General features: G+C 39.4%; 1 protein-coding gene across 1 annotated transcript; it reads right to left on the reverse strand.

The window, feature by feature from the left end:
* Positions 1–7,374: 7,374 nt before the first annotated feature.
* On the reverse strand, positions 7,375–12,833 carry LOC138010230 (uncharacterized). The gene is made up of 2 exons (XM_068857165.1): positions 12,703–12,833; positions 7,375–8,176 (listed from the first exon to the last, which is right to left on the reverse strand). Exon 2 carries the CDS (start codon positions 8,143–8,145, stop codon positions 7,375–7,377), a length of 771 nt encoding a protein of 256 aa, XP_068713266.1. The 5' UTR covers positions 8,146–8,176; positions 12,703–12,833.
* Positions 12,834–13,729: the final 896 nt, after the last annotated feature.

A 13,729-nucleotide genomic window follows, 5' to 3' on the forward strand; every position in this document is an offset into this window, starting at 1 on the left:
AATTTAAGCCACCAAACCAGGTAGCTTAAGCGGATTACTAATTACTTTCGGCCAATGAGGAGTCGCTTGTGGCTATTCAAATCGGAAGGACAACAGGCTTGCTATTTTTATTATTTTATTATTCTATTGGCACGCGCTCTCTCCTCATTTAATCTTACTCGTGAAAGCAAGTATCATTTTAAGTGGCTTAACGAAGTCTGCAAACAAACCACTCTCAGGAAAGTTAAGCGAGACTACGGCTGTCGTGAAAACACAGCCATTATTTCTGTCCACGAGAATAGGAACTACACGCGAAATTCAGCAGTATTTTCGATCAAGGATTTCTGTTTAATTATCGATTCCTGACAGTGTTTTATTTTTATTTTATTTTATGCCAATAGACCTTTTCGGCTTGTACATTTTGTTTTCCCAATACAGATCATGTGATAATACTCAGGAGGCTGGGTCCTTTGTTTTGTTCATTAAAAAGAGTGCATGCAGGCATATTCATGCTTGCATGCCCTCATTTTAATGAGTAAAACAAAAGACCAAACCTCCTGAGTATTATCACATGATCTGTCTTGGGAAAACAAAATGTACAAGCCGAAAAGGTCTATTGACCTCTTTGGCTTGTACGTTTTGTTTTCCCATTTCAGACCACGTGATGTTATCAAGGGAATTTTCCATTTGTTTTTTCGCAAGTCACGTATACATATGCACGTGCATAAGACGACTGTGCCGTACCGGATGAATTGCAATTCATCCGTTAAACATTTTTGTTAATTCGCCAACATTTAATTCCGGAATTAAAGTTAAGCGTCTTACGTTTACAATGAATTTTCCTATTGGTCCCCTTCTGTATCATTCGTAGATAAGTCTTAGATAATGCGATTCAACTACAAGCTGCTGGCTGGCGGACTGTGTCAGACTGGGTGCTAAATGACGGAACCAGCCTTGAGAAGGAGTGACAGCCATTGTATCTCCCAACTAGTAATAACTCGGGAACTTTTCCAAGTTAAAAGTTACAAAAAGGCTGACCCGTTTTCCCGAAAGGAACGTCTGTTCCCGATTTGTCATCGTCAGAAACTGCGCGCCTTGTCTTTTTTGCATTAGCTTGTTCAAAATTCCATGGCTCCGCTTGGGAGCCAACAATAAACTTGACACCGATCAAGTTCTTGTTACTCGGAACATTCCCGGTTGTTGAACATTTCTGTTACTGATCAAAAGACGGAAAGGCGGTTTACTGACGGTCAAGAGTTCTTTTGTGGGACGAGAATGGAGTGAATTAAAACGATGGCTGCTTTCAAGCACCCTGTGCTAAACTATACTGAGATAATAAATGGGAAAAATTAATGGCAGATATTTCAGGAAAAGTACGTTGTAGTGCGTTTTAGATACCCACACACATTTTTTTAAGGACTCGGCCGCTGCTGATGGCATTATCGTACGATTTTGCCATAGTCACTCATATTATGTGAAGGAAAGCGATGATTGGATTTTTAAGCTAATTGGCTTAGGCCGTTTTCATTTTTTTCTTTAGTTACCGACAGGATATATAATGAAGGAGGTAATAACTTACGAAAACATTTTTAAACTTCTAATCCGAAATATAAACATTGGTTTTGTCTGTACATGTTTTCTGTTTCAACTTCAACCCCAAAGTAAATATACTTTCCCACAAGAGAGTACTTTGCTCAGATAAACTACTTCCCTTTGGATAATTCTAGTACTAGAAATTCCAGCTGCCAGCGTTCAGCAACCTCGTTCTACCAATTTTGAACCAAAACCCAAACCAAAATATTCAGCATTGCAAAGCATGCAAAAAATTGATTTGTCCTCTGGGTTCTTCCTAGCGCAAGGATTTTTCTCCCTCCGTGCAAACAGTCCCTAGGAAACTACTCAGTACAGACCAGCAACGCCATAGATGTCTAAAAAACTCACGGTTTTCGTAAAGAATCATCCTGGCATCCTGTCTAATCTTCGCTGGCGTACTTGACTTATTGGATATACACAAATAGCTACGAAGTAGTTCAATACGGTTGACGCAGCGACACCCGAGGTCGAGAAGAACAAGAAGACCACAAAACAATATGTCTAATTAGTGGAAATAATAATGCATCTCCACGATCAACACGCCGCCCGTGCAGCACGATTATTATTTTTTTTCTTTGCTCTTTTAACCAATGATACTCTCGCTTTGTGACGTTGTTGTAGCCGCATGCGCAGCCGTCGACCGGTTTCGTAAACTCCCTACAACGACGTGAAATATCGTAAATGATCCAATGAACGAGTGGAGAGGCTATTTAATTTTAGAAGTCCAAGAGGAAGGGGCTTTTAATAGATAGGAGCCGTTTAAACCTCTTGCGGTAAAAAGCTCATCAAAACTGAAATGCTTTCGGTAAAACGTTCCAGAGAGCTTATACATGAGAGACCATCCAGTCCATTCATTGCTACGAGTAAGCCTTTTAGAGATCATGATCAATATCCTAAACTCCCGGCAACTTGGCATTGAAGAACCTACAACGTGTTAATCAAAAGTGACCAATTTTACCCTATTTTTTTCTATTTCCTAGTAGTTCCGGAGTTATTGTGACGGTGGGGGAGCGAGAGAGGAGGGGGGGGGGGGGGGGGCGCGTCTATTAAGCCGGAGGAGTTCATTGGAGAGTGGCGTCTGAACCAAACTTAACTGCTTGGAGGTGGGGGAAGGTATTAGATAAGAGGTGTTCATTTAAGGGGGGATGTCCATTGGATCACTTACGGTAACCAAATTTGAAGGTACGTGGACGTCGAGCGAACAAGACGATGATTTTTTGCTTTGTAACTCCTAAGCTGAGAACACGCGATTCAACATTTTGCAACATCAAATGATGAACCGTGACGGTGATCCCTTCTAGAAAACGATTGATTAGCACCGTTCAACTAATGGCACCCTTAGTAGATAGGTAACACTTTTTCGACAGGGTACATAATACAGTCAAATACTGTAGTTTCCCCTCAATTATAAGGCCCTGTAGAATTCAGATTCAGACCACGACATCGGGAACTGAGTTCGTGCCCTGCTCTTATCGTATAGTGATAAAGTTAATCGATAACGTCCTACGTATACAAAGTTAATTCAACACATTGATACACCGCCCAAATATGGTCATAAAGCTCTCGATAGATCTAGGTCTACATGACGTCTATTCGGCGATGGATGTAGATTTCGCAAGAGAATGTGAAAATGACGAACCGGCGCCGCTTCACAAATGTTACAAACTGTGCTTTTATTTGTTATCAATGTGTTGAATTATAAAACAGTTATAGCGCTCAATCTTGCGCGCTATGACTGTTAACTATGAACAAGGGTTGGGAGCGGGGCCTCCGGTTTATAGTCCTTATCCGAAAAGATTTGAAAGTCAAACCATTTGCAGATGTAGTTACAAAGGCAGCACTTTCTCCTCAGTTATTTAAAGACCCTGAGTGTTGGTCCGGCCAGAGTTGAACTCACGACCTCCCGCATGGCACTGAGTCCGATTCTCAACCAACTCAGTCAACCCGTCGAATTTGTAGAGTTTGCTGTCTCTATTTTTGTTCAATTTGCAGTTCAATCTGTAAGTTCAATAGCGAACGATTACTATTACTGCGCATTTTTAATCAGATGAGTCGTTTATTGCGCATTTTTAATCAGATAAATCGTTTGTTCTCGCTGCTGACCAAAAGAACCGCGGCCTTTAGGGCAAATGAGAACAAGAATAAACCCCAAGACTGACGCTTTATCTCCTCTTATCGTTTTCAAACTTATCATGAAAACAAAAACAACATTTCAAAATACTATAAAATATCAATTTATTTGCTGTCTACTAAAGCTTTTTACACACTTGCAGCGCGCGCAATTTGTGCCTTGCTGTCGGAAATTACCCGCTTCTAAAAAAGAAGCATCACTTTAACTCAGCGTAATAAAGAGTACTTTCATCCCATAGCTGACTACAGTTAAGCTAGCAAAGATATACGGATTATTATGAGGCCTTTAGACTTGAATATTTAAGCCTTTTTTTTCAACAGAAAATAGAAGGTCTGGAGCCCATAACGAGGAACATGCAGCTTCCATTCATGTCACGGCGTCAGTACACAGAAAAAGCTAGTTTTTGACGGCTCTTTACTAGTTACAATATCATTTTCCGCAAAAAGTTGTGTTTCAGTCCGCATGACTGGGCATTCCGAGTCTCCAAGGAAAACTGTAAATATGCAAAACTTACGATTGGTTTACAAGATTCCTTGGGAGTCTCAATAACAAGGAAAATTGATCTTCAAGTAACTCCGTCTATGAAAAAGCCGTGACACATATTTATGTAACTTAGATATTCCTGGTTTGGGCTCCTGGCGAGAGAATATAAAATGATTAATGTCCCAAGCCATCACCTTTACGTTATTAATGTATTGCTGAGATCTCCGTAATATGGTTCACCTTACGGGTCATGCTGGCCGTGTTTTCACCAACGGTTTTTAAGGTCGCTTAGCAAGTGATAATCCGGGAAATTGCGTGAAAACAGTTGCTTAAAGTTAAGTAAGTTGGCAAACTTCGGTGGAATTATCATTAAATTTAAACCACAAAATCAGGTAGGTTAAGCGATTTGGCAATTACTTTCGGCTAATGAGGAGTCGCCTGCGGTTATTCAAATCGGAAATACAGCAGGCGTGCTGTTTTTGTTACTTTTATTATTGTATTGGCACATGCTCTCTCCTCATTTAATCTGACCCGTCAAAACACGTATCATTTTTCAGTCTCTTTACGAAGTCTGCGAACAAACCACTTTCAGGAAAGTTAAGCGAGACAACGACTGTCGTGAAAACACAGCCATTGTTTCTGTCAACGAAAATAGGAACTACAACAGCAGTATTTTCGATCAAGGATTTCTGTTATCGATTCCTGACAATGTTTTATTATTATTTTAATTTATGCCAATTGACCTCTTTAGCTGGTACGTTTTGCTTTCCCATTAGACCACTTGGGGTTCTCAAGGGAATTTTCTTTTTGGTTTTTTGATAAGTTACGCACACATAGACCTTTTTGCAGATACGGCGGCCATTTTGATTTCTATTGTTTCGAAGGACATTATGGGATGCTCAAGGGGCAAATTAATATGTATTTGCCCCCTTGGCATTCCATAATATCTATTTGAAACAATAGAAATCAAAATGGCCGCCGTATCTGCAAAAAGGGCTATATGCACGTGCATCAGACGACTATGAAAGAAACTGTTCCCTAGAGTAACATGACGTGGTCTGAAATGGGAAAACAAAACGTACAAAGCTAAAGAGGTCAATTGTTTTCGTATACCTTCATAAGATGTATTTTATGCACCTTAACCAAAATGTGCGCAAATAAGGAAAACATTTTAGTAATGAAAGCGTGTAATAAAGAACGCTTAGAAGCTACTGTGACGTCATCAGACGCATTGATAATTGTGTTGAGAAAATTTAGAGCAAGCCCCCCAATCTAAACTTAGGGGGTATCGAATCCGAATCGATTCCTGACCGATGCAGTGTTTTATCAGTTTTTTTCTGTTGCCAATTGTTTTGGTATTACTTGAATGTATCTTTTGCTCCTTGAGTTTCCAAAATGCGAGCAAATGAGGCAACCATTTTAGCAATAAAAGCGTCTAGAAACTCCTGTGACGTCAATGAGGTCCAATTGAATGTAATCAGTCTTGGCAAGTTCTGGACAGCCACATATTCTACATATTGCGCTGATGCCATCTTAAATGATATATAGTACAACCTTGTTGCCAGGCTTTGATCTTGTGCGGCAATAATCAGCCCCACAGTTTCTGCTTTTAAGGGATAATAGCCCTCTTTTACCAAAAATACACAATGCCATACAGAGAAGAATAAAATGTCTCCAATCGCACCAATCACTAGCTGTTTACAGCCAGCCCAGTACAGCCAATGACATCAGGGCTTAACCGACAGTCGATCAATAACATTACAACTTCATTGAACACTCACACAACGACTAGATTATTTATATCATCTACTGCTCTTACACTAAAAACGACGTTTGCCCAGGTTATGGAAACATCAGTCAATGTTACCTAAGAAAATTGCCCTCAGGATTACACTCAGTCGCTTAAATAATGTAAATAACTAGTCAGTAGTAATCTCGGATTATTGATGTGCGTTCGACAGTCGCTTCGGAAGCAAAGGAGTACTTCTTTCTTGAGATGGTTCAAATAAGCACCGAGTACTATGAATCATGTGATGGGATTGAAATACTTTGCCCTTGGCTAGATTCTGAATCACAAGTAAGTGCGAAAATAAAAGGAATCGAGTAACATTGTCACAGAAGCGACTTCAGAATTCCCCGTCAATATTGTCTTCTTAAAGCGGCTTCGTTTGAAGAACGAGGCATAGAGTATTGCCGACGTGGGGCGTCACAAAATCTATAAAAATCTGAGTTCTTTTGAAATTGTGTGGAGGATTATGATTACTGAGAAATGTCCCTTGCCAAAAATCAGTGTGTTCACTGCACACAAACAATTTGCGCATATGACGTATCAAGGCACTATGACGTCTTTCAAGATGGCCCTGAAAAAGAAGACGAGCAAAAAATGAAAACTTCCTGAAACATCCCTACGCACAGGATACCCAGAATTAGAAATTTCTTTCTCCTAATGTCGAACGCAATTATTAATTAATCAAAATAATGAGTTGCTATTATTATTATCATTATCATTATCATTATCATTATTCGTTTTTGTTTATTGGGAATAGTTTTTCAGATTTGTGATTTCTTTACATACCTATAGATATATTTGCTATTCATAAATTATTATCCTCAATATGTTTTACTTCTAAGAGCCTTGTTTTCTTTTAATTTTTTAAACGGTCATATCTATTTTTGGCTATTTTTGTGAAAATTATAGTCTTCTCAGGAGCCCATCACCGGGACCGTGCAACTTAATTATACTTGTGCAACGGCGTTTTCACAAGTAAGGTTATTTTTAGATTGAATTTCCCGCTAATGAGACTCCCACAGGAGCCCGATGACCAATTACAAGAAATTAAGCTGACGTCATAGGGTCACCGAACCGTAACTGACTTTGTTTTTTGACCTAATTCGCGGGAAGAGCTAGTCTAAAAATAAACCCACTTGTGAAAACGCCGTTTCGCAGACGCTGTATGGAAGTTGCACGCTCCAGGATGGGCTCCTGGTCTTCTTTTTATTGCTACTTTGGTCACCAAACACACCCTGTAATCTATTATAGTTTATTTGTGTCTTTGTTTTATTGCGTGAAAATAAAATAATAATAATCAACATTCTTATTATTATTATTATTATTATTATTATTATTATTATTATTATTATTATTAGCCATTGAGATATGCCACTTGCCTCGTAAGTTGTTGATTCCATCAGTTTATCTCCTCGGTACTGCAGCAATGCTCTGTGGGCTTTTTCGCGTTACCCATAGAAGACACTAAATTGGCTTCGCCTGGCTGGAAATCTGGAGCTAGAATTGGCGCCTGTGCTGGTGAATATCCGTCACCTTGTTCCTGCACAGGCGAGCTGTCTCCACTAGCGTTATCGACGTAGTTCCTATATCTTGCGTGCCAGGCACTTTCTGCTCTGTGGATGTTTAATCCATTGGCTCGAGCTCCTTCAGCAAGAGGTTCCTCTTCGTGGTTTCCAGGTAATCCGTTGATCTGCTGGGCACCTTCACCAAAGTACACCACTATGTGTACATTTTCTGATACTACGTGGCCATGAGGGCTCACCTGTCGTGCGCAAATCCGCATAATAGGATAGTCCCTTCCGCCGGCTTGCTCAACTGTCATGTCAGCCCTGTGCGAGGTGCTCGTTGCTCCGCCTCTCTCAGGAGAGCCACTTTGCCAAAGCCCGTTGTTTGATCCACCAATCGCCTCAATGGGTTGATTCGATTGGCTCGACCTTGTAGTCTGCACAGCACTTCCCACAACAGCGTCGCTCAGGCCGTTTGCTTGGTCGGCTCCTGCCACCATAAGATGGCTCTGTTCAGTCGCCTGCCCAGGACCTCCGTCATCATAGTAAATTGAATTCGCGACAGCATTTGCTTTAGTGTGGCCCAAACTGTTGGTCTGACTAGTAGCTGTCTCGGCAGGGATGATCGGGACAGTAGAATGCCCACCATTTCCTCCCTCGGTCATTGTGAAACCACTCGCAAGATCAGAGCGTCGACTGTGAAATAAAAAAAGAACCTTATAGACCTTTTAGATTGAAGTAAGACTCGCTGTGGTAAGAAAAGTTATTGATTATGTAAAAACAGCGATTGAGTTGTGTAAAGCCAAAAACCATCTCTCGCAACTGGCATTATATCAGACTTACTTTTTTTCAAGTTATATATTTTCTTTTATTTAGACTCGTCTAACACACACACACACCCCCACACACACAAAGAAAACTATTACTGTGCCAAAAGAAAGATACGGACAGAGAGAGAGGCAGTCCCCACCTCTCATAAAATGCTCTGTGATTGGTTAATGTGTGTTGCATGGTTGCATGGTTGCAAAGGTTGCAAGGATATGATTGGCTTATACCGAGTTTCGTCATTTACAGGGAGGCCACAATAGCAAAAGCACATGGTCACCAGCGAATTTAAGAAATGGATACTACCAAGATCTTCAGAGTGCAATGCTGTTACATTCTGTTACTTACAGCTTTAGTGTTTAGCCAAAAAGCAAATGGAGAAGTAACGTTTATGGCTTCAAATCAGAATTACGCTAGATATATTTAAGGTAGCATAGACAGCTGTTGTGTGCTCCACCTGCCATAATCTTTTTTTATTATTATTATTATTATTATTATTATTATTATTGTTGTTATTGTTGTTATTATTATTATTATTATTATTATTATTATTATTATTATCTCCTTACTTATTTTTATTAAGTTTAAATGATATGTTTCAAACTGTTGACTTAATTTTATTGTATTTCTTCATGCCGTGAAAGTGTCCCTAATAAGCGGTCATTCCAAAGTTAATACTTATGTATTTTGTTCTGACTAAAAGCAATCATGACACCAATTCAGCACAAGACAGAGCAGTTTCATTGATAGTTAACGCAAATACCGATTGTCACGCATACGCCTTACCGAAGCACTTTCTAAATTTAGCCCATATCGTTTGTAGACTAAAAACAAAATAATTATGCAAGTCTGGTCGTACGGCTGAGAGGATATGTATATTTTTGTTTTACTAATATTTCGTCAGGCAATACTTGTTGATATGGTTCTTGCATGCCGCCGTAAACAAACCTCAATGGGTGGTGGCTAGTGGCCATGCATACTGGCCACAAAAATGCGAAACCGCACCGGAAAGAAAACTGTTAGTCAACAATGTAAAGTCACAGAATTTTAAGCCGAAGTTTACTGGAGTAAATGTTTGTAAACTCTCCTGTTCTGATCAAGGGGACATTTTCATCATGCGTTCCGTAAAGAGCCTTGATGATCGTTGCACTGTTAATTTTTCATTTTTACAGCTTTACCATCAGCAGTTTGTCATATTCCATGTATTGTATCCTGTTGTACCGGAATAATGGGCAAACCATTGTCTAAGAGTTTTAACTACAGCGATACCAGAGAATTCATTTTGTCGGGAGTTACCAGTGACAACAAATCCATCTAACCACATATGAAATATTTTTGGGTATCGTGTACTATGACAACAATCTCGACTTTGAGATCCCTTAGCGCGGGAAAAATACTTGGGCTTAGACTATATGAGTCAGAAAATCAATCGATTGCCGTTAATTAGTTGGCATCGATTGGCAACGGCCAATCGATGACCAATCGATAACCACCCAAAAGTAGTAGCGAACTTCATCAAGTGTCATCGATTGTCGTTCATATTGGCAATCGATGAAAATCAATGATTCTAAATTGATCCATTAACCATCAATTATCGATGACATTGATAAACGATGACAATCGATAATCACAAAAACCTGCGAGATCAATTGTTCATGGATTATCAATATCAATAGATGAATTGATATCGATTGTCATCGATTATCGATTCCATCAAGTGTTAAGGCCCTGATCTTTATCATTTAACCATTGAGCCGCGTTTTCATGTTGGCAAAGCAACCGTCAGTAATTGAGGCACTGAGTTCACTAGGTGGTAGAGGCCCTTATGTACACTATGGGATACGCGAGATTTCATTCTACCATTTCTGTCGCGTTTAATTAACTAATTTGATTATAGTTATAGCAAAATCGTGAAAACATTAAGCAATCAGAGAGAGAGACAAGAGAGGAAACTATCAGAGGGAGAGAGACGAGAGAGAACGAATTCTGTTATCGGAAACAGCATGTTCGTGATTTCTTCAAATAGCAAAGTACCCTGTCTCTTACCCGGATTCGCAAGAATATAAACAACAGCATAGAGAAAGTTTGCTCGATGCAATAGAGCCGTTTTTTTAAAGAGTGATAATTAGTTGACATTTTCAATTTGAAAACTTCTCTGGTTCCCTGCTTGTTGACACTACATTTTTCCTGATGCACAAAGTAACAGGCGAACCCCAGTCAACCGTACACTCTACGTGGACTGATACGTATTCTGTCAAAAGAAATGATTACAATATTTGTCGAGATTTTCAAAAATCGACGGCCGAACAAAAGTCAGTGAACAGCGATATTTCACGGGACCCGTCACCAGTTTTTATTACTGTGCCAACAAGAGCATTGCTGTTTCAAACTGAAATTTGACATCATTCTGCTAAAATTCACATGACCAGCCAGTTAATCAGTGTCAACTATTCGAAACCGGCATTGTTTCAACATCCAATAAAAAATATGCATAACCAACCAGCGAATACAGTTTTCCTAAGCAAAAGGGATATATGTCACAGTGTCCCCCGTAAATCTACAGCACAAGTAAACAAAAAATTTTGCGAAAGTGTTCACTAGATTGTTGTAAATACATAGATGACGCTTAGACTTAATGGGGCAATTCGAGACGCTTATTACGCTCATCTTATCAAGTGCAAACCTGGACGTAAGTCGAAAATACGAGGAAGCTAGAATTCACCTGCGTTATATGATTTTTTGTAGAATTCTGACAGGTTAGCGTAAATCTGGTTTCACAGGCTTGCTCACAACGGCTAGTTGCTTATCTAACTATGATGATATTTCTATCTTTCATTGCTCTATTCAAGAAATACGGACCTTCAGAATCTTTTTAGTAGTAAAGGCACATTTTAAAAATGGGATCCACAGAAGTTGAAACGTGTATCATGAGAATTAAAAGTTATCCTACCTTGAAAAATTGGCCACACTCTTTCTATGAATAAATCTGAAAGTGCTCTAATATTTTACAAATCGGTTCAATGTCTTGATTGTCGTTGTTTTCCGGGATTCTGTGCACCTTTGTCTTTATCGTTGACGGGAAGTGACGTCAATCGGTTGTTTGTTTTGTTATCGAATCGTCGCCATTCCCATGATGGAAAGTTTTAACTAATTATCATTCTTTAGCCAACTTGGCGCGAAACTTTCAGCCTGATCACTTTTTTTAGAAATGTGTACAGGAAGTGAGGTCACGGTCGGTTGTTTCTTTCGTTACCGAATCGCAAGAATGTAAATAATCCCATAGAGAAAGTTTGCTCGATCCAACAGAGCCGTTTTTTAAAGTATGATAGTTAGTTGATACTTTCAATTGAATGCCGAGCTTGTGCAAGTTGAAAACTTCTCATATAACGGGTTGAATCCCTTGGACACTACATACTTTCTAAGGCGAAGCCAGTCAACCCGAACAAGTCACGTGAACTGATGAGTATTCTGTCAAAACACAATTTCGACAAGATTCTCAAAAATCAACGGCCGAGCAAAAGTCAGTGGATTGCGATATTTCGCGTGTACCGTTACCCGTGTTTATTACTGTACCAACCAGAGAATTGCTGTTTCAAACTGAAATAATTTACATAACCACAGTAGCTAAATTATTAGTGTTAATTATTCAAAATTTGCACCTAATTAGATGCATGCTTATTTTGATAGCCGGCCACTTTAGTTTTAATGGAAACGTGCATCATGAGAATTAAAAAGTTATCTTACCTTGACAAAATGGCCATACCCTTTCTACGGATAAATCTGCAAGTGCTCTAATATTTTATAAATCGTTCAATGTCTTGCTTGACTGATCATTGTTTGCAGTCTGCTCGTGAAAGATTCGTCTTCGTCGCTTCGTCGCGGAGGTGACTTCAGTCGGTTGTGTTAATTCAAATTAGAGTAGAAAAATTATCCGTTTTTGGCATATTTTCAGTGGGCTATTTCGAAATATTTTTGCTCTTTCTTTGGGTGTCAATGCTATAAAATCTCAATAACTTTCTGTCAAATCGGCGAACTTCAAATTGCTGCGGATTATACAGAAAAAAAAACATACCTTGCCCAAAGGCTTCCAAATTTACGTGCCCTGTCTGTATATAAAACATAATCTACAAATTATCTTGGGGTTTGTTTTTGTCGTGTGGCCACGTCACGCGAAAGTGATTCCAACACACGCAAACACATACTGTACAATACAAAATGTCTTTTGATCAAACTACCAAAAAGGACATCCAAATCGCAAAAATATTGGCATGAAAAAAATTGAATCTATTCAGTCGTTGAAAATCTCAATACCGGTGTTAGCTACAAATGTGGAATATATCTGAATATATACTCGACAGGTCTACACGAATGCTAACCTTTTTATCTCGGACACTCACCAATACGATGATCTTACACAAGCAGAGCCCCTTCGTTAATAGATATTTCGTGAATGTGTCCTCCTTACTGATTCACAGCGATCTTGACTGGAAAAAAATTGCGAGATCTGATAAAAAAAATTATATGTTGCACGCAGTACTCGGTAACCTCGACGGCCCGTTTGGTTTCCTGTTTGCGAGTAACGCGTAATTAAGTCTGTCCCAGTGGACAAGTTTATGAAAGCCACAAAACAAAGATCATTGATATATTTAACAAGTGGTTACGCCGCCAATTCATCCTACTTAACGACTTGGAGCCACTTGAGATTTTTTAACGTGATGACGTCACTTGTGCGAAAGACCAAGGATTCCGCCATAAGGTCAAGTTGTTTGTGCTGGATTGTTTGCACGTGTAAAAAACAAAGGCTAGCATTTTTTTTATAACAAGTAGTACACAAATAAAAGCTTCTGAAAAATAACTCTGAGGAATGAATTAAACTGATTATGTGGTTCTGCGTTCTGCCATGGAATTGAAAGCTTTATTTACCCAAGTTACGCTTAAGTTCTGGAATCAAATGTCAGCGGATTAACAAAATGTTACCGGATGGATTCACGGAAGCCAACTTGAGAAGGAGTGATAGCTATTGCACAGGCAGCCCAAGCTCAAAATGTTAGGAGTTCAGTGAAACGTGACATATGCTATTTTACATAACTACGCGAAACGTGACTCCCGCCTTACAGCATATGGAGGCATTGTGTTACAACGGTTTGAATTTGTAAAGGTTTGTATGGGAAGGCAACGGCTTTGCTGGAAAAGTCAATTATTCTTATATTTTGTGAATGAAATCTACTTACCCTGTTGCCGTGTTGTATTCTTTGTTGTTTGCCAGCTTCGCAGGCCGATCTAACGCAATTTCGGCGACTTAGCTTTAGCAGTGGTAACCCACAAAACGATAAGTCGCCGAAATTGCGTTACATCGCCCTGCGAAGCTGGCAAACAACAAAGAATACAACACGGCAACAGGGTAAGTAGATTTTATTCACAAAA

This window comes from Montipora foliosa, chromosome 7 (genome assembly GCF_036669935.1).
Source record: "Montipora foliosa isolate CH-2021 chromosome 7, ASM3666993v2, whole genome shotgun sequence".
Taxonomy (NCBI): Eukaryota; Metazoa; Cnidaria; class Anthozoa; order Scleractinia; family Acroporidae; genus Montipora; species Montipora foliosa.

Coding starts and splice junctions, on each gene's coding strand:
- LOC138010230 (XM_068857165.1), bottom strand. CDS start 8,145: ATGACCGAGGGAGGAAATGGTGGGCATTCTACTGTCCCGATCATCCCT.